The sequence below is a fragment of the Peromyscus californicus genome, unplaced genomic scaffold (assembly GCF_007827085.1).
Source record: "Peromyscus californicus insignis strain IS unplaced genomic scaffold, ASM782708v3 Scaffold_23__1_contigs__length_62951481, whole genome shotgun sequence".
Lineage (NCBI taxonomy): Eukaryota > Metazoa > Chordata > Mammalia > Rodentia > Cricetidae > Peromyscus > Peromyscus californicus.
In genome coordinates this window covers 25,283,334-25,303,789 of record NW_026294534.1, presented here as the reverse complement: position 1 = coordinate 25,303,789, position 20,456 = coordinate 25,283,334, and the positions used below count along the sequence as shown (strand labels likewise).

The 20,456-nt window shown below is 37.8% G+C and overlaps 1 protein-coding gene across 3 annotated transcripts in view; it reads right to left on the bottom strand.

The window, feature by feature from the left end:
- Positions 1-20,456, bottom strand: part of Tex15 (testis expressed 15, meiosis and synapsis associated) — a 72,533-nt gene that overhangs the window by 16,096 nt on the left and 35,981 nt on the right. For all 3 annotated transcript variants that reach the window (XM_052751987.1, XM_052751985.1, XM_052751986.1), the window contains exons 5-7: positions 12,060-12,297; positions 6,704-6,850; positions 5,005-5,167 (exon numbers count right to left, since the gene is read on the bottom strand). In XM_052751987.1, the coding sequence (XP_052607947.1) occupies positions 5,005-5,167; positions 6,704-6,850; positions 12,060-12,297 (548 nt within the window). The remainder of the gene's footprint in view (positions 1-5,004; positions 5,168-6,703; positions 6,851-12,059; positions 12,298-20,456) is intronic.

Here is a 20,456-nt window from a genome sequence, read left to right as displayed (position 1 = left end):
CAAACACCCTGCAATTAACATACAAAAATAAATATATAATAAAAAAGAGATGGCTGGGGATACAGCTCAGTTGGTAAATGTGCTACCAGCTAATATGCAGGAAGCTCTGAGTTCAAGTTCCAGCACTGCACAAAGCCAGGTGTGAGGGTACACACTTGTAATCCTTGCATTTGGGAGACGAGGCAAGAAGCTCAGCAGCTTAAGGTCATGCATCCTTAGCTACTGAGTGTGAGACTGCCCTCAACTACCCTGTTGTAAAAATAGATAGAAAATATTAAATAGGAAAACATTTCTTTTTCAGATTATTCCTTATACTAACTTTCAATATTTCATGGCAGCATCTATGCACTAGAGGGAAAACGGTCTCTACCTGCTATCACCTTGCTTCTTTTCCTTTTACCATGAGAAAAGAAAAAAGGCAGCAAATGACAATTAGGGGAGGGGCAGAAGAGATGGCTCAGGGGGATGGTGTTTGCCACCGAGCCTGATGATAGCCTGTTCAATCCCCAGGACACAGTTGTGGAAGAAACCACCTCTTGAAACTTGTCCTCTGACTTGCAGGTGTGAGCCATGCATGTCAACACACACATAAACAAAATATAAAAAATTTTAAAGCAGGGAGAAAAAGTACTATAAACTCTTAATCTGTAGACACGGTATAGTAAGTATCTTGGAAGTAACACAGACTGAACATCCTTTATCCAAACACTTGGGATGAAAAATGTTTACTTAACAACAAGACCTTATCAAAACAAAACAAAACAAAACATGTGAAAAAAAGGCCCTAATCAGTAGACTCAAATTACTTATTACTGATCCTAAAGAAGTAAAACAACCTCTAGAGGAATTCTGTATTATAAAAAACTGTAAGCTAATGTATTATGTGAGGAAAACTAAATGAACAAGTTCCTACATAAATAAAAACGTATAGGAAGGTTTGTTCATTTTGTGTTTAATTTTTAGTGATTTTCACTCCCACATTTACCTTCCTCATCCCCTCTCCATTCAACTGGCAACTATCCTTGGATAGAGGATATATCAGATATTAAATTGCTAAAAGAGACATTACACTTGATCTTAGCCAAAAGCTTAAGAAGTAATTGTGATCATTTTTGTCTTGAGAAATTTTCACTTGACTCCAGATATAAAGCTATAAATAAAGTAGGTATACAAATCACTTACCAATAATAAAGAATAAACTTGCTTTTCAACAGTTCTTTGACATAATTTTGTCATATATTAAATTTACATAAAAGCAAATTTGTATTCAAATGAGATGGATATGCTTATTTTTAAATGAAAATTAAACGGTGGTTGACTGGTACTCTAAGATAGTATTTCCAGTTAAGAGTTAATTGATGGTTAATTTTATAATCATCAATGGTGAGAAAGTTCTTTCCCATAAATATGTAGTACAAAATAGGACTATGTTGACAGTCATTTCTGAAATTGTTGGAAATTGTTTTAATTACAAGTTCAATTCATTTATAGATGACAGCAATTTTTAAAATCATACATTCTAGCATAACAGAATCCAAAGCTATACTAATTTGATAATGCTGAGGAATGACAGTAGAGAAACTGTAAAAACTTTTTTCTATAACTGAGCCATTATGCTTCGAAATCTCAGCCAAAGTCTCAGGCAGCATGTGTTGGTACTGAATGGTGTATGGTATGTGCAGTGCAAAAGGCACATATGTGTGTGTGAACTAAAGCAGCAAGAAGTTACACCACAGGTAAGCATTGTCAGACAAACCCTGGACTCACATGTTTGATTCTGAGTAACTTTTGGTCACTATAAGCTCATCAATTTTTTATTGCTGCCAATTTTTTCATGACTCTCACATTTGATTACATGACATAGTTTAGGAAGCTGTGATATTGACCTGCAGGTAAGTGAAAATCACTAATTAATACACTACTTAAAAACTCAGACTTGATGGCTTCACAAGTGCCAACTGGTTGAAAAATTAGCAGCAATTCTGCGCAAACTTAAAGAAGAAATAGAACACTTCAACTCATCGCAGGAGATCATACTATCCTTATACTAAAGCCACACAAAAAAAAATCTCAAGGAAGCTATAGACTGCTCTTATGAATTCAAAGAAAGAATTCTTCAACCAAATTGTAAGAAGCAGAGTAGAACACATAAGGGATGTGTCAGGACTAAATGATTATTCACATGTTCATTTCAAGAGATAAAAAGTATTTGACAAAATCTAACTTTTATTAATCTAGAAACAAAAATATGACAAAGGGCATCTACAAAAATGTCACAATTGATATCAGACTGATCTTCGCCCTTAAATTGTAAAGACAAGATGGGAAGCAGATTCAAAAAATTCCCAGAAGCTCATAGTCCCACAGTGTTGATAAGAGACACTGTCTCAAAAAGGGTGGAAGGCTAGGACTAACACTTGAGGTTATCCTCTGACCTCCCTGTGCAAACCATGGCATGGGTGTACACACAGATAGATACACACACACACACACACACACACACACACACACACACACACACACACACACACTATTCTATAACGAGAGAGTGAAGTTATTTATTGAAAGTGAAGTGAGAGATGGCTAAGTGGTTGGGAGCACTGGTTGCTCTTCCAGAGGACCCAGGTTCAATTCCCAGCACGCACACGGCAGCTCACAACTGTCTGTAACTCCAGTTCCAGGGAATCAGGTACCCTCACACAGACATACACACAGGCAAAACACCAATGCACATAAAATAAAAATAAACAATTAAAAAAAAGGAAAGTGAAGTGGTATTTATTGAAAGACATTTAGAAATTTGTAGAAAAAAATCACAAAATTAAAATGTTGAAAAGAAATGAAATGTTAACAGACTAGGAAATTTAAGTCTTTTTTTCCTTTTACAAATTAATGTGTAGAACCAATTAAACACAACCAAAATTCTAAGAGACAGGTACTGTGGTAGATATTGATAGGATGACTCAAACACGAGCACAAGGCACCAGGCAGTTTCTAGAGTACCTGCTGACTGACTGACGTATCACAGGGGGTGATTTTCTCATAAACTGGATGTGCCAATGGAGAACAAAGTGGTTGATATTTCCAGGAAGGGGAAGACTAAAATGGTCAAACAAACCTAGGGAGTTTTTAATTTTTCTCCTTTTCTTTTCTTGAGATAGGGTCTAAATGTCCAGTGTCTATTAGTTCCTCTAATTGCCCCAGCATAGGATCTCTCACTGAACTGAAAGTTTATCTTACCAGCTATCCTGATAACCCCTCTTGGGATTGCCTGTCACTGGGGTTAAAGGAGTTCACAACCATTTGTGGGTGCTAGAGATTCAACCCAGGTGCATATGGTTGAAGACTGAGCACTCCTAATCACTGGCCCATCTCCCTAGCCCCAAGCCACTTCTCTGAAATGTATGCTCTAAACTTTTATACACACTTAAATTGAGGTGGGTTTTTTTTTTTTTATTGATTAAATAAATTATTAGCCCCGGCTGGCCTGGAACTCAGAGATCTGTGTGCCTCTGCTCCTGAATGCTAGGATTAAAAGTGTGTACCACCATGCCTGGTCCTATCAACTTTTTAAAAACTTCATTTACTTTGGAAAACGTTCATAAATAAGACAGATTTAACATCAATTATCTTAATATAACAATGTATCTCATATCAGGAAGTTCATATAAGGCGTGATGAGAGGATAAAACAGAGGGATCACTGTGTATTCCAGGCCACCTTGATACGACAAGAGCTCCAGACTAGTTTGGGTTGCAGAATGAGACTGTGACTCAAGAAAACACATAACATGTTTCTGTCCACAGATTAAAAAATACAAGACAAAAATCACAAAGTCAGAGAAAATAGTTCTAATACTTACATGATCTAAGATCCAATAGCTGACATAAAAAACAGCTTTCATAAATCAATAAAAAAAACCACCTCAATTTAAGTGTGTATAAAAGTTTAGAGCATACATTTCAGAGAAGTGGCTTGGGGCTAGGGAGGTGGGTCAGTGATTAGGAGTGCTCAGTCTTCAACCATATGCACCTGGGTTGAATCTCTAGCACCCACAAATGGTTGTGAACTCCTTTAACCCCAGTGACAGGCAATCCCAAGAGGGGTTATCAGGATAGCTGGTAAGATAAACTTTCGGTTCAGTGAGAGATCCTATGCTGGGGCAATTAGAGGAACTAATAGACACTGGACATCCTGCTCTGACCTCATATGCATAATGCGGGGGTATTGGCATATACACACACACACACATATATATAAAACACATATTATATAATGTATGTATTTATCTCATATATTCACACACAAAGTGAGAATTCAACTGGCCAATTAATCTACCATGAGACCCTAATCTTGTTAGCATCTGGACAAAAGCCAAAATCAGAAGCAATCTACTACAGCAACACAAAACATGAGAAAGTCTAATGGAACTAAATACTGGCAAAGATGAAAAGATTCTTTAGTATCACTAAAAATTAGGAACAAATTAAAATCATAATGATCTAACATATAATAATCATTAGACTAGTTAAAAATGACACTTTTAAAAATTTATGTATTGCCAAGATATAGAATGATTATATAACCCTGTGTACCTGATACAACCACTTTAGAAAATCACATGACATCACCTGTAGTTTAAGCTATACATTCTTAGTGTTAATACATACTCCAAGTAAAACTAGCACACTAGCACCAAGACCCTTATAAAAATAGCAATGTGGAGTAAGACGTTGTAAGGGTACCTAAATTTTTCCAATACAATAGTGCAGTCACAGAATGCAATACTCTCCATCCATCCATAAAAATGAATGGCTGTAACAGCTATCATACAGAAAAATTACATGAACTAAGACAAAGAGGTAAAAATATGTAATATGATCCTAGATATATAAAATAGAAGGCAGGTAAAACAATTACTTTGGTTAGAGATGTACAATGTATTAGAATATTCAGAATTTAAGACCAGCACAGTTGAATAAGAAGAATAAGATTGTATCTTACCAAGCCTCTTAGGAAATCCTGTGGATGGGAATCTCAGCGATGTCATAAGTTGTCCATTACCTGCCTTTTGACCAATAAATTTTACTGTTACTACTGCATATGGAAGACACTGTCTAGGTTTATCTACTGGCCTTGAAAAGAAATCATATTCATAGAAGTACACCTGAAAGACATAAGAAAATAAAACTATTGTAAAACCCTGGCCCTAGCTTTGCAGTGGAGTTAAGATTAATCTCAAAAAGGAGTTAGATAAAAAGTAGCAAAAAAACCCTGCTATCTCCATAGCTCTGCCTCTTGGTAGTCAAAATGCTGCTTTGTGCTTAAACGACCTTAAGGATGCAGAGGTTGTTCCTTCTATGTCAAAACCTAAGGCACCAGGGAACTTTCCCACACCTGAGAAATAACAGAGGGGACTACATCTTGAAGGATCATGGCTTCATTACAAACCATTTACTCTTGATTTTGATGAAGGGTTCCAGTATGATTAGCCTATGAAATGGCACTTACCTCATAATAGTCACAAAACTAAAAAAAACCTGCAACATAGAACCCAGTGTTGCTGCCCTGCTCTGAGACAGTCCAGTTCCATCTCTCTTTAAGGTGCTTGCCTTGCTTGCTAAATAAACTTTTAACTGTCTCTGAATATTTCCTTTGAGAAGACAACAACTGTAACATCCCTCTATCATCTTTAACCCTAGTTTTGTTAAGGATATATAAAATTCCTTTTCTTCCTCCCACCACATATTTTTACTTGGAAGCTACTAATACTGGTAGAAGCATATTACTGTTTTAAAGTAAGTAGTATTTTCTATAAAAATGCTTTGCGTATGTTCTGAAACCTATTTCAAGTCCAACATAATAAATATTAATACTTTCCCATATGTCAACTTATGCATATACTTCTAATGGAGTTATTTTCACTTATAAAATATAAAATTCAATATTCTATTATAAATTAAGATCTACAAAGTGTTAAAGTGTAATAAACTGCTCTTTTACTTAATGGTTAATTCATAAAGCTTTCCTTTGACCTTTTATAAAATATAAAGAATCAATACTGTCATCTTAATTGATACATATTTGGCCATATTTATAGGGTTTAGTGTGAATTCTGTTGCTGTACACATGTGTGTGCAGTAACATGTAAATGTGGAGGCCAGAGGTCAACCTTGGGTGTCACTCTTCAGTGCCCCCCTTTTTGAGACAAGGTATCTCACAGATGAGAATTTACCAAGCTAGCTGCCAGTGAGCCCTGGGTACCTCTTTCTCTGCCTCTCTAGCACTAGGATTACACGCACATAGCACTACATCTACTTGTGTGTTTTTTTCTTTTTTTTAAACATGGGTTCTGGGGATTAAACTCAGGTCTTTCTACTTGCAAGGCAGGCACTTTATCAACTAAGCCATCTCCTCAGGCCTGATGTAATGCTCTGATATATATCAGAATGGAGTTATTAATCAAGTTACCTTAAAGTATCTATCACCTGATCCACCATCACCTCTTTTTCTAATGGCAAAATATTTGAAATTTACTTTCAGCGACTCTGAAATATAAATGATTGTAGTTATGCCGTTGAGAAGCCTTGTTCAAAAGAGAAGTTGACAGCTGACTTAGGGACTAAGTCTATGGCACCTAAAATAGTTTCTGAACTAAATATGTGTCCTTTAAGTCATCAAATGAATGCTAGCATTAACATACCATTGAATTGTAGGCTTGTAGCTCAATGGTATCTTTCAGAGAAGGCATATTTCTTGACATGTGGCAATCAAAGTTAGGAGAAGGATCCAGAGAAACTTTGTTTTTATCCATACAAGGTTGAATTTTCTTTACTTTTCCAAAGAGAACCTAAAAAGCAAAAGACAACACCCAAATACTTTTAAAGCTTCAAGCTTATAATAGTGACATATTAATAGAACTGTTAGTCCATGCCCGTGATAAATGTGATGTTTTAACATGGTAATTATATATACCTCTTATTTCTCAAATTAAACTCTAAGATTAGTTACTTCGAATAAAAATTTCAGAAAATCTACCTTTAGAAGTGAATTTACTGTGAAAGTATATATGAAAGACTAGTGTGTATCACCAGGTCCAACTGAAAAAATTAAAGTCCTCTAAAAATGCATAAACAAAAGTATATTACACAAGTTAATTTTTTTTTTTTTTGGGTATTTTGAGACAGGGTTTTTCTGTGTAGCTTTGCCCCTTTCCTGGAACTCACTCTGTAACCCAGGCTGGCCTCCAACTCACAGAGATCTGCCTGGCTCTGCCTCTCGAGTGCTGGGATTAAAGGCATGTGCCACCACTGCCCGGCTACAAGTTAAACATTTAAGTATTAAAAACAGTGTGAAATACCACAGAACAAACACAAGTAAACAAAAAACAAAGTGAAAAGTCTTTCTGAAGAACAGTGGCCAAGAACTGATAACCAAAACCATGCAGATTTTACTATGTAATTGTTTAAGGCTTCTGCACACTATAAACCAAGTAAGTATACAATTCTAAATGTCTAACTCATGAATGAGTGGAGAAAGGTGAGCTGGAAGTACAAAGAATATCACAAAAGTAGACATTTTATATAAACTGTGTAATTACATTTTTTAAAATAAGATTTTACTGTAATGACTCAAGTAAAAATATTACAGATAGATTAAAGTAGCTACTCAAATACATACTAGTCCAGTTGCAAATTCTATGCATCTCAATGAACTTAGAGCAGCCATTCTGAAGTCACAGAACATGGCTTACACTTTCAGTTTTTTACAGTTTTATACAAACACACACACACACACACACACACACACACACACACACACACACACACACCCCAAAACAGCAACAACCCAAAAAAAGGAAACCCAAAAAACAAAATAAACCAACACAGTTGAAACTTAGGAAAACAATTAGCTTTAAATTAGCTTTATATCCTCTTCATGACTCACATGTCCTTTTGCCTGCATCCAGTTCTTCCTCACTACCCAATGGTACCCTTTCTCAGCGTCTTTTCTAAATGTTATTCTGTACTCACACTTAACAGTTGTTTACATATTCATACATGCATACATCATAGACTAAGACCCATGTATAAAATAAATGTATTTTTTTTTAGTTCATACTCAAACTTGCTGTAACATTACTATTGTTTTCAATAGGCTAATTCCATTCATCCAAACCTCAAAATAATAGTTACTCAACACTGGTATCTTAGATAGGATCCTGGAGTTGAAAATAACTTAATAAACCTGACAAAAATGACTAAAATCTGTGCGTTAGCCGACAGCTCCACGCCACTCTTGGTTCTCAGTTCTGACCAATTTGCTGTAGTTTATAGTTAGTTTATAACTTTCTGATAAGAACAGACAAGTCTGGATATACTACTCACAGAAACTCTCTGTTGTGTGTGGAACCTTTCTCTAAATTGAAAATTATTCTACAATAAAGATTAAAAATAACAACACAAATGTTAAAAACTAGACTAACCTGCGTTAGTCAACAGGTACTATTCACAAATTGAGCAAATAAAAAGGAAAAAAAAAACCTCAAGGAAATAGCAGGAATTACCAATAGGCAATTTCCTAAATATAAACAATCAAAATATATACATGACAAAGTCTCAACTCAGGAATAATCACATCAAGATCATTTATTAGCCTAGGAGAAGCCTTATAAGGCTCTCACACATGGGTTTTCCAAGGGTGTGAGGAAAGATGCTGGTATAGGCGCACACTCCGGAGGGAGATAACCACCAATGGTGTTCCTCTCAGGACAAGCAGGCATCGCACAACAGAACCTGTGAAAATGCACATCTCTGACGTAAAATCTGTATCTAGGAACGCACCAATTCTTGGCAAAAAGGTCAAGGTGTGGAACACCCACTGTTTCAAGGTAGAGACATTCTGCCTACTATTTTCAGAGGCAGTATTATCAGGAGGACCAGTGCCAGTCTTGTATCAAGCTGCATGAACAAGGGTAGAGCCGTCTTGTGGGGCCACAGTCACATCACTTCTCAACCTTTCTCAACAGTTTAAGAGTGCTCTCTCTAAGTCATTCCTTGAAGCCAGAATTAAAAGAAATGTTGGTGAGAAGGTAAGAACTGGACCCTTTAAGCACTGTTGGTAGGAAACTGTGCACAAGGTCTGGGGTCTTAGTGTTTTATCTACCTAGTCTGTTCTACTGTATCATCTCCTCTCTAATCAGCTAATTTTCAATTCCTGAATACTTGCTCAGAATTAGTTTGACCATAAAATTGTTCAAGGCTTTATGTTTGGTCTCAATTGCTTGCCAGTTAAGTCATTCCAATGCTGTTAGAAAAACAATATGTGGTAATTCCTCAAAATTAAAGTAAATCAGAATTACCATATGATCCAGAAATAGCATGTCCGGGTATATTACAAAAAACTTAAGAAACAGTGAGATGGCCCATCAAGTAAAAGTGCTTGGTGGCAAATCTAAGAGCCTCCATAGGATCCACAGGGTGGAAGGAGGTAACTGATCCTCACAAGTTGTCCTCTGACTACGACAGGTATAATAAATATAATGAAGAAATTTAAGTACAGGATTTTTTTTGTGGGGGGTAAGTATATACGCACACCTGTTTTGTGTTCATGTGTGGGCGCACGCACACGTTACGGATGCCTGGTGTCTTCCTCAATCTATATCCACCCTATGTTAGAGCAGGGTCTCTCACTGAATCTGGAGCTCACTTACGTGGTTAGACTGGCTGTCCAGCAAGCCCGAGGGATCCTCCTGTCATACTCCATTTCCCTAGAGCCTGCATTATGTGTGATAGTCCACATCTCTCTTTTACATGCACACTGGGGATCCAAACTCAATTCCTCAATCTTGCAAACATGTTAATGACTGAGGCATTCCCCAGCCCCAAAAAGTCTTTAAGAAATATTTGTATATCTGTTATAGAACCACTAGTTTAAATAGTCAAGATGAATAAAAATGTAAATATGGTACATATATTTTATAAAAAGAAAAACCTGACAAGAGGGATAAACACGTAGCACACACTAAGTGATGCGGTCGAGTTAGTGACTTCACTCACTTGAGGTGTTCACAACAGTTAAACTCTACTGTAAGCAGAAGTAGAATGCTGACTTTCAAGGTCTAGAGGGAGAAGGTATGGTATTAACTGTTTAATGTATATAGTATTTTGGTTTGAAGATGCAATGAGTTCTAGAGGAAATGGATGGTGAGGATTGAACAACAATATGAATATATTTGAAGCTATTGGATTGTATTTAAAAACTGCTAAGAGTACATTTTATTGTATTTTACTGAAATAATAAAATTTTAAAACATACTTACACATTTATATCATTTTCCAAACACATTTTGGAGAGCCAGAAAGACTCATGGTGTTGGTGTTGGTGTGTGTGTACACGTGTGCACTAGGGACTGACGCACCCATGTTAGGAAAATACTCTATCCTAAACCATGCCACTAACCTCAAACTTTATTACTGACAATTAAGTGGGTATCTTTTTAGTTTTTTTTGTTTTGTTTTTCTTTTCTGAGACAGAATTTCTCTACACAGTTCTGACTGTCCTGGAACTCATTCTGCAGACCAGGCTGGCCTCAAACTCACAGAGATCTGCCTGCCTCTGCCTCCTGAGTGCTGGGATTAAAGGTTGTGTGCCACCACCACTTGGCTTCTGTTTTTCTTTTTCCAGTGTTGGGACAACAATCCAGGAATTCATGCATACTAGACAAGCACTCTACTACTGAGCACACCCCTAGAGTATTTCTGGTTTTGTGTATTTGTGCGCACATACTACGCGCAATATGAGGAGGCCAGAGGATGACTTATTCCTTTGAGATGGGTCTTTCACTGAAACTGGGGCTAGGCTTGTAGCCAGCAAGTCTGACCCTTCTATCTCTGTGCTTCCTGCACAGCTCCAGGGTTACAGGTGTGTCTGGTCACATCCAGCATTTCACTTGGGTGCTGGGGACCCAAAGTCAGTTTTGTATGCTTGTGTAGCATAACTCCCCACTGGGTTATCTCCCTGATCAGTTACTCTTCTTAATCTGTGTATTTTACAACATCATGTTAATTACCAACTGTGTGTGTATGTACGTGTGTGTGTGTGTGTGTTGGTTCTCTAAGACTGAGTTTGGGGATGTTCAGGCAACTTTGAACTCTCAGTGTAGCCCGGGGCGGGGGTGTGTGTGTGTGTCTTGAACTCAAGATCCTCTTGCCCAAATCTTCCATATATTTGGATACAGGCATGCTTGCCTCATAATATTTTAAAACAAATGATTGTATAGCATTTCCGTAAGCCTTTAAAAACACTCTGTAGAAGCTGGAGAAATGGCTCGGTGTTAAAAGATTTGCTGCTCTTGAGGAACCAGGTTCAGTTCCCAGCATCCACATGGTAGCTTCCGTCCAGCTGTCACTCCAGTTCAAGAGGATATAATGCCCTCTTCTGGCCTCTGTGGGAGGCACACATGTGCTATACTTACATACATGCAGGCAAACTTAAAAAAATACTTGCCCATCTAATCATAATGGTTATATCATATCTGAGAGAAAGAATATATGAAAATTCTATCGTATACTAAGTGGGTACTTCAATTGTGGCTATGTTTTACTCTAAACAATACTTATGCACACATAAATTTGTGTTCTGAGATCTTATTCTACTCTTTGTTCAAAATTATTTTATATAAGCATGGCACATTTGTTAAAAATAATGGACATTAGTATAATGATATTACACAGAAAAACCTCAATAATTCCAGCTTATGCTACAATCACACTGTAGCTGTTCAGAGGATGTAAACTACTATGGTGCTATACAGTATGATAAAAATCAAAGGAGGGACAAGGAATCCAGGGAAAGTATGTACTGGGAAGACAATGATGGGGAGTGCTGCCTTTTTGTGCCACAGTCAGGTAAAGAGTGAAGCAAAGGAAAATTCCAAAGGATGACAAAGGAATTATTTTATGGAATTTTATGTAAGATCATTTAAACTTAAAGCAAACTATGTCCATGCTGACTTTAATTGCTCCTATATTTAGTATTTGTTTTATGCTACTACCTACCTTAAAAATCATAATACTTTCGACAGTAGTGCTTCGACTATAAGCGTAGCTGAGGGCAACATCAACATGTCTAAACATATAAACTCCAAGAACAGGATTCCCGAGTATCTTCAGTGTGGAAGCTCTGGTACTTGGCCCATTCTGGTAGATTTCTACCATAGCACTCTGAGGAAGTGCTAAGAAGCAGAAATGTTCTTCCAGTTCTCTGCCATATCTTCCATTCTCACGCATCTCTGACCTAAGTAAAAATAAATGATGTACACAGTTAATCTAGGATTTTCAAAAAGATAAACTATTTCAGCCTATCAAAGAAGGCAGAAAGTGTGACAATAGTCAAACGTACCAACTTACACTGGGATGGTTAAGTCAGGACCGAAAACTATCTGAAGACCAAGTTTAAGATTACACGCCCAGGATTTATGGATAGCTTGAATGGACAACAATTCTGGTAACTCTTTTAATGCAGCCAGTACAAAATCTTAAGCTCTATTACACATGTTTTGTTCTCAAATATCTAACAACTTTTTCTTGTTATAAACATTTAAAAAATAAGGTTCAAAATGCACTGAGCTACCTGATGCTTTAACCAAAGTTAACAGTCATAGGGCTGGAATAATAAAGTATATTTCATTTTACTGGCCTCCACAGTTTATGGCAGTCCAATATTATCTAACCAATTAAGTCTTTCATATGAATGAAAAGCATATATTCATTTGTTGTATCTCTTATATTTTACCAATTAAGTCAGTATTATAAACATTCTTTAATTGTATCTTCTATAATGATCTGTGTCTAGTGACCTAGAGTATTATTTTTCAAATTTTGGGGGGATGTCATGAAGCATATCACATAGGATGGTGTACTTGATATATACACCGATAGAGGGGTATATGTATATATTTAATGTATGTATATATATGTATGCACATTCTGAATATTCTATAGCTTGGCCATTCTCCCATCTCTCTCTTTCTCAGGCCTTACCAGTCCTACTTAAATTAGGCCTGCTCATAATCTTACAATGGCCTTTAAGGGAAGAATCACATACCTCTCTTTAGATGAAAATCCTGAAATGTTAACCTCAGCAAGGAATGCATGCTGTAAGCTGGAGGGGGATGAAGCAAGGCCGCTTGTACTAGTCAGTTGTGAAAACAAAAGAATTGGTCTTAAAGGCCATTAAAAACTGATAATCTGCACTCGGGAGGCAGAGCCAGGCGGATCTCTGTGAGTTCGAGGCCAGCCTGGGCTACCAAGTGAGTTCGAGGAAAGGCGCAAAGCTACACAGAGAAACCCTGTCTCAAAAAACAAAAAAAAAAAACAAAAAAAAACAAAACAAAACAAAAAACTGATAATCTGGTGTATACTCATCTATGTAAGGAAAATATTCTTTGCTGATGAGAAATCTTAGTAGTTTGTATAGAAGGTCAACAGTTACAACACTCCCTTCGATCAATGCCCAGCTGAGAACAAGGTTTGATACTACAGTGCTGTGGCGGCTGAGATGAGGGAGCTGTGGGATTCTGCAGGTGGCACAAGCTGCTTCATTATGTTTAAGAGGTCTCCATAGCATTAACTGCCAAGTGGCACGCCAAGTGCTACTGTAGAAGCTGCAGCCAGTTATCCCAAAGATCGGCCGAGGTGACTAATGAAGGCGGATACACAGCAGACACTTACTCATCAGCTTTCTACTGAAGGTACCATCTACAATTCTCAGAGCTAGTAGAGATTAACATCTACCTTCAAAGGACAGCCTCTCTTTTTAGTGGCTAATGTGACTAGTGACATTAAATTAAGGCCAATTTCCATTTATCACCTGTCTGAAAATCCTAGTGTCCTTACGAATTATAGAGAATTTACACTGCCACTGCTCTGTAAATGAGTTAATGAAGCCTGGACAAGAGCACAGCACAATGATTTACAGCATGGTAAGTGATAAAGACAGAATGCAGGCTGCAGAGGAAGGGTTTCTGACAGTGCCACTGCTGGCCATGTTGGCCCAAAGTATCATTTTAATCAATCATCTTGTTTGTAAACATTATAGTATTATTGCTATTATTTGTTAGCTTTCCTGAATTAGGGTTTCTGTGGCCTAGGTTGGCCTTGAACTCCTGAAACTCCTGCCTCAACCTCCCAAGTACTGGGATTATAGGCATATGTCATACTGGACAACATGGTATCATTTTAAGGTATTTTATTGATTGAAAAATATGTAACAAAAATCTCAAGCTTTACTGGCTGAAAAATATGTAACAATAAAATCTCAGCTAATCAGTCTTAGAAAGCTTTTTCTGAAGTTTCACATCTGTGGTAATGGGTATGCTTCAGTTTTATCAAATGCTTTCAGAATTACATTTGAAAACATTTTAGGCCTAAGTAGAACTTAAGATTGTAAAAATGCTAACAAAAAAATCAGGTTTTAGAACTATTTCTGGCTCTGTAAATTGTGTAAGAGTTTGGCTTTTCAAATGTTATTCAAACACTAAGATAATGTCTCAATGTCAAACATCAGCCAGCTCTGAATCTTATGAACCGAGAAATACGAAGTTCCGTTTAGGTGCTATCAGGAGAGAAGAGTTGACTCAGAGAACAAAGGGCATTGAAGGTCCTAAGGTGTTTAGAAGAAGACAAAGGAAAGGGGTATGTGTGGTTCAGTGTTCTCAGGACCAGAAAGACCGAGTATGGCAGCTGCTGAGCACTGACACTAGTCAAGAGAGTTACAGGCTTTGCAACTGTGCTGTAAAATCCAGGGGGCATATACTGGCCACTCTGGAATCTTTCTTTTTCTAATTAAAATATTTTCATATATATTTGTATTATATTCTTTCCCCTCTCTCAAATATTCCCAGGTCCTATCTCCCTAACTTCATATTCTCTTTCTCTCTAAGATAAGTGAGTACAGCCAATATACCCAACCACACTGCATTGGAGAAAAACTCAATTTCCCTTTCGCAGCAGGTATCAATTTCAAATAGCTTCTTTGTCAGGAATGGTACTCTGTGTTCATTTCCCCTTCTCTGTGCTGGGATTGCCCGTGTTTTGTCTGGTTTGAATCTGTTCATGTCTTGTGTATACTGCCATAGTCTCTGTGAGTTCATCTGTGTATCAGTTCTGTTGTGTCTGGATGACTGCTTCCTAGGAGTCTTCTTACACCACTCCTGGCCTTTACTTTACATTCTCCAATCTCTCAAGGTCAGCAAAGGAGTTTCACTTATCCTTTTAGTTCTCAATATAGCACTAATGTGGCAAGTTGTTCCTGTCTGAAATTTCTAAAATTCACAAAGCAATTTTCTCTATGTCTTTTGGACACTGCAAGCCATTCTGACTTTAGTCTCAATGTCTCCTTTGGAGATGACAGACGCCGTGAATCTGAATAGACTGTTGTGTGTACAGCAATGTATAATCAGGTAAGCATATGAAGAACGAACACTCACCAAGGGCTCTATTACCAGATTCCATGCTAAAGGTTATATCTATCTTGAGTATTAAAAAATTGCCGGGCGGTGGTGGCGCACGCCTTTAATCCCAGCACTCGGGAGGCAGAGCCAGGTGGATCTCTGTGAGTTCGAGGCCAGCCTGGGCTACCAAGTGAGTTCCAGGAGAGGCGCAAAGCTACACAGAGAAACCCTGTCTCGAAAAACCAAAAAAAAAAAAAAAAAAATTAAGAGACTGGGGAGATGGTTCAGTGGGTGAAGTGTTCCTAGGCAAGTATGAGGACCTTAGTCCAGATCCTCAGCAGACACATAAATGGCAGACATGGTGTCCCAAGCCTGTAAATCATGCTGGAGGGGTAGGGAGATGGTGTATCGTGTGGACTTTCTGGCCTGCTTTTCTAGCTGAAACAACAAGGTTCAATAAGAGATTGGCTCAAAAACTAAGGCAGAGAGCAAGACACAAAGATACCTCAATTTGTCCTCCAGTTTCTACACATGCATGCAGACACACAGCACACACAGACACACACTCAAAATTAGAAAACTTTTCTCACGTTTTTATGCAGCAATCTTAATGAGGAACAAATGTATCAGAGCCTGATCCTTAAACATACTTTAAGCTCTGAAATAAAAAGCTCAAAATCAACCTGATACTCAAGTATTGAAATCTGGAACACTCCTGCTTGCAGGCTTGTCACTGTGGTCTTTCTTTTTTCTTCTTTTTACTACTATATTATTAATTACTAAGTAAAAAACAGTAATCAAAGACTTAAGTTAAAAAACTCCATAAAGAAGCTAGTTTGCATAGAGTAACTCAGGAGAAACAAAATTAGAATCTTGTATGTCCTTCCAAAGATTGTTTGAAAATCTCTGAAGCCAAATACGGGGCAAGTGCTTCCTTCATGTGAAGGCCTATGCCATAGTTACTTACATCATCCTAAACAGATTCCAAGATAACTTGCAGATAGTAGGTAGACAGCAACTGGTCTGTATATATGATTGCTGTATGTATGTATGTATGTATGTATGTATGTATGTATGTATGTATGTATCTACCTACCTACCTACCTACCTACCTATCGCCTATAAGGTAAATATAGCTTAAATTAAATTGGCAATGAAAGAATATATGAACTGTTTAGGTACTTGGTGTGCATAAAGGAGAAAAGGAAAGCATTATATACTATATGTTTGTTATAAAACAAATGAAATGAGGTTCTTTGGAAAGCTTGACAGGGAACTCAATTGCCATCAGACTGTTAGTGATTAAGTACTTAACATCTAGCCAGCTTGATTGAAGTGTAATACAATATTTCTGCTTTAAGTCTTGGGAAATATGCCAAGAAATCTCAGATGTCTGAAGCTGCACAGAAAAAATTACAGGGTTTGGCAAGTAATTTTTCCCACTGTTGCTGTGTATGTAGACATACATGTTTGCATGTGTGTAGGTATGTATGCACATCCTCCATCACTCTTCTACCTTCTTCATTTGGCAGGGTCTCTCAATCAAACCCAGAACTCAATGACATGGCTGTAGTGGGTAGCCATTCCAGCTTTGATCTGGAAGTTCCAACCCCCATTGAGACTTCGGCAACTGTCACGCCTACAAGGCAGGGCCAAGGGAGGCGCCTGGGGACCCGAGATCTGGATCGGCAGGCGCTCTCGCTGTTGCGGGACCCTGGACTGGAGAGGTGGACCAAGGAGAGCTCCAGAGAACACCGCTGGACTGCGATACACCTTCCCCAGACCCTGCGACCTACCTATCCCTTAATTTGTAAGTTACGCCATTAAATAAATCTTTTAACTACGTGGAGTGGCCTTAATAATTTCACCAATACATGGCTAGGTTTGCTAGCCAGCTTACTTTGGGGATCCCCATCTCCACCTTCCCAGGCTGGAATTATAGGCAGGCTACCATGCCCACCTCACATTGTAGGTTTCTGGGGAACTACATTCCAATCCTCACACTTGCACTGCAAGTAGTCTAACTACTGAGGAACGCCCCCACCCCCCCCATACTGAAATCTGTAATTTAATACTTGATCTTAAGAACTTAATCATGCTTGCTGGCTATTATGTTTGTAGTCTGAGGTGTGACAGCAAAACCTTTTCCTTGTTTCTAATTCAAGGACATACGATGTGTATCATAGACCCTGGAATCCTCACTAATCACAACTTAGTTTGAGTAAGTTTTACCGCCTGGAAGCACTTTATGGTTTTCTCTAGTATATCTGAATTAGCACAGCTTCATCACTCCTACCCTTTGGGGAAAAGCACTATGATACTTCAGTTGATCTGATATTGGAGAAAGCTACAAACTGACCATGGGTGGTTGATATGTAACACGTGGATATACTGGGCAAAATAATTATTCACATTCCAGGCAGGAAGGAATAGTACAGTGTCAAACTTCACTGTGATGCAGCAATATGAAAAGTTAAAATTATGAATAACAATTTTGGAATTTTGAGTTCAGTAGTTTTGGACCACGGTGGCTGTGGAAACAAAACCACAACTGGGAGGCATAGCTGTACATGACATATAGTCAGAGACTAGGATTCAACAGTTTAAAAAACAAACTTGCTACTCCTGTGAAATAAAGCAGGGTTTTTGTTTTCTATTGTTGCTGTAACAAACTTCCAGAAACATAAAGAAACACAGATTTATCTCACAGCAGTTATGCAGCTATTTGGTCTAGCATGGGTTTTACTGGGGTAAGACCAAATATCTGGCCTGTTTCTGAGATTCTAGAGGAGGATCCCCCTTGCTTGTTGGCAGAATTCACTAGTACTAGTAGAATGACATCCTGTCTTCTTGCTCATTATTCAAGGCCTTTCCAATCTCTAGCAATTACCTGTATATTCCCTGGCTTATAATCCATTTTCTTCATCTTCAAGGTCAGCAAAAGCAGGCTAAGACCCTCTCACCACCTCTGTCTTTCCCCAACCTCTTCATCTTCTCTCTCTGATTTATGTTCTTATGATATTCCATTTTTAAAGAACTCAAGTAATTAAACCTGATCCACCTAGATAATGGGATACCCCCACATCTCAAGGTCTGCAAACTCAGTTACACCAGCAACATTTTGCCAAGGAGGGTAACATACATACTGAGGATGTCTTGGGAGGGTATTACGAGCTTCTTTAAATATTTTTTATTTTTCCATGTATGGGTGTTTTGCTTATATGTATATATGTGTACCACATGCATAAATAGAGTCCATGGAAGCCATAAGAGGGTGTCAGGTTCCATGGAACTAGACTTATGGACGATTGTGATCCACCATGTGGGTGCTGGGAATAACCTGGATCCCCTAAGATCAGTAAAACTGAGCCATCTCTCCAACCCCATAAACTCTTTGCTATGGACAGATTCTGAATTTAACCTTTCAACCTTTTCCCTACGCCATCTTAACCATGTCAGATGCCTCTTACGGTGTGCCAGCAACAATGAGGCCTATATGCCTTTTTGTGTCAATGACCAGGTGACAACAGACTTCACCAACCCAGGATTTTCAAGCAAGTCTCATAGTGTTCCTTCACTGAACTATCTTAACTATACTTATATATCAGTGAAATAATAAAGCAAGGGGAGTGAGGCAACAGATGGGTCAGGTTATGTACGATGATCTAGAATTGTAAAGTAGTAAGCAGTCTATTCATCTAGCTACCCCTTCTCATAAACAACATTCAACACAAACCCTTTCCAGTGATCACACAATGCCATTTTCTATTTAGTTCACACAGAGAACTATCCAAAAATTCCATCCATTTCCTACATCTCACTCTATATCCATGAAATGTGTGAGATGCCTTCATTTCCAATAGGTCTGAATACTTATCCATAGAGTCTATATCCATTCAAGAAGCACATTTACTAAGAATTAAATTATCCACAGTCAAAATACAACTGTGGGGAGGGGGGAAACAGAGAACTACAAATACATTTTTTTAAAGTGAAGAATGGTACAGCAATGGCCAGTGTCAACTGAGCCTCACTGTAAAGTATATCCTTCTAAATAACTAGGTCAGATCTCAGAATTCCAAAGGCTCGTAACCATAGCAGGAGAACTTCAGACAATGGTTGAGACTATGGATTTCTGTTTCCTAGTAACAAGTCTCTGAGACTTTTTCATCAAATAAAATTGAATATATAATGACCTTTACCTGGATTTTAATTTGGAGCTGCATTTTCTTCTCTTCTTGCATTAAAAATCTTTCACTATCTGTGTAGAGAACTAGAGGGTGCTGTCATGTCCTGATTTTTTATTTCTGTTGGGGGTGGGGGGGCTCGGGTCTTCATATTTATGTAGAAAGCACACTATCAAATGAGCCATCTCTCTATCTCCATTAAAAAAATTTTTTTCCAAGACAGGTTTTCTCTGTGCAATAGCCCTGGCCCTCACAAGAGACCTTCCTTGCCTTTGCCTCTTGAGTGCTGGGATTAGAGAGAGGTGTATACCACCATGCCTGGCAAAACTCTTTACTGTATAAATTTGAGTTTATTCATCAGGAAGGAAATACTGAAAAGAATGTCTTTAGGAAATATCAAAGGTGACAGACCTGTGCTTTGTCCCAAACTTAAGTCTTGGTTAAATATTGTTCTTTTTAAACCTATATTCATACAAACTCTGAAAAAGATGAATTCTCTTTATTAAACTTACAAAGCTGAACTCTGTGGAGATGATATAACAATCAGAAAACATCTTTTATGAATCTCAATTTTCTATTATTTTAAAAAAGTGATCTTTGATTTAAGCAGGTAACAACCCTAACACTAAACATACTGACATTTTTGTGTATTTTCTCCAGTAACTACAAGGATGTGCCCCAAGCCAGGTTATCTCCAACCTCCCATCTAAGAACAGAGGGGAGGTGTCTGCTATCCTCCCTCAACCAAAGCCATATTTTGGAATAACTTACTTGGGGTATCTTTTTCCCAGTACAAAATTCAGTTTCAGTTGAGA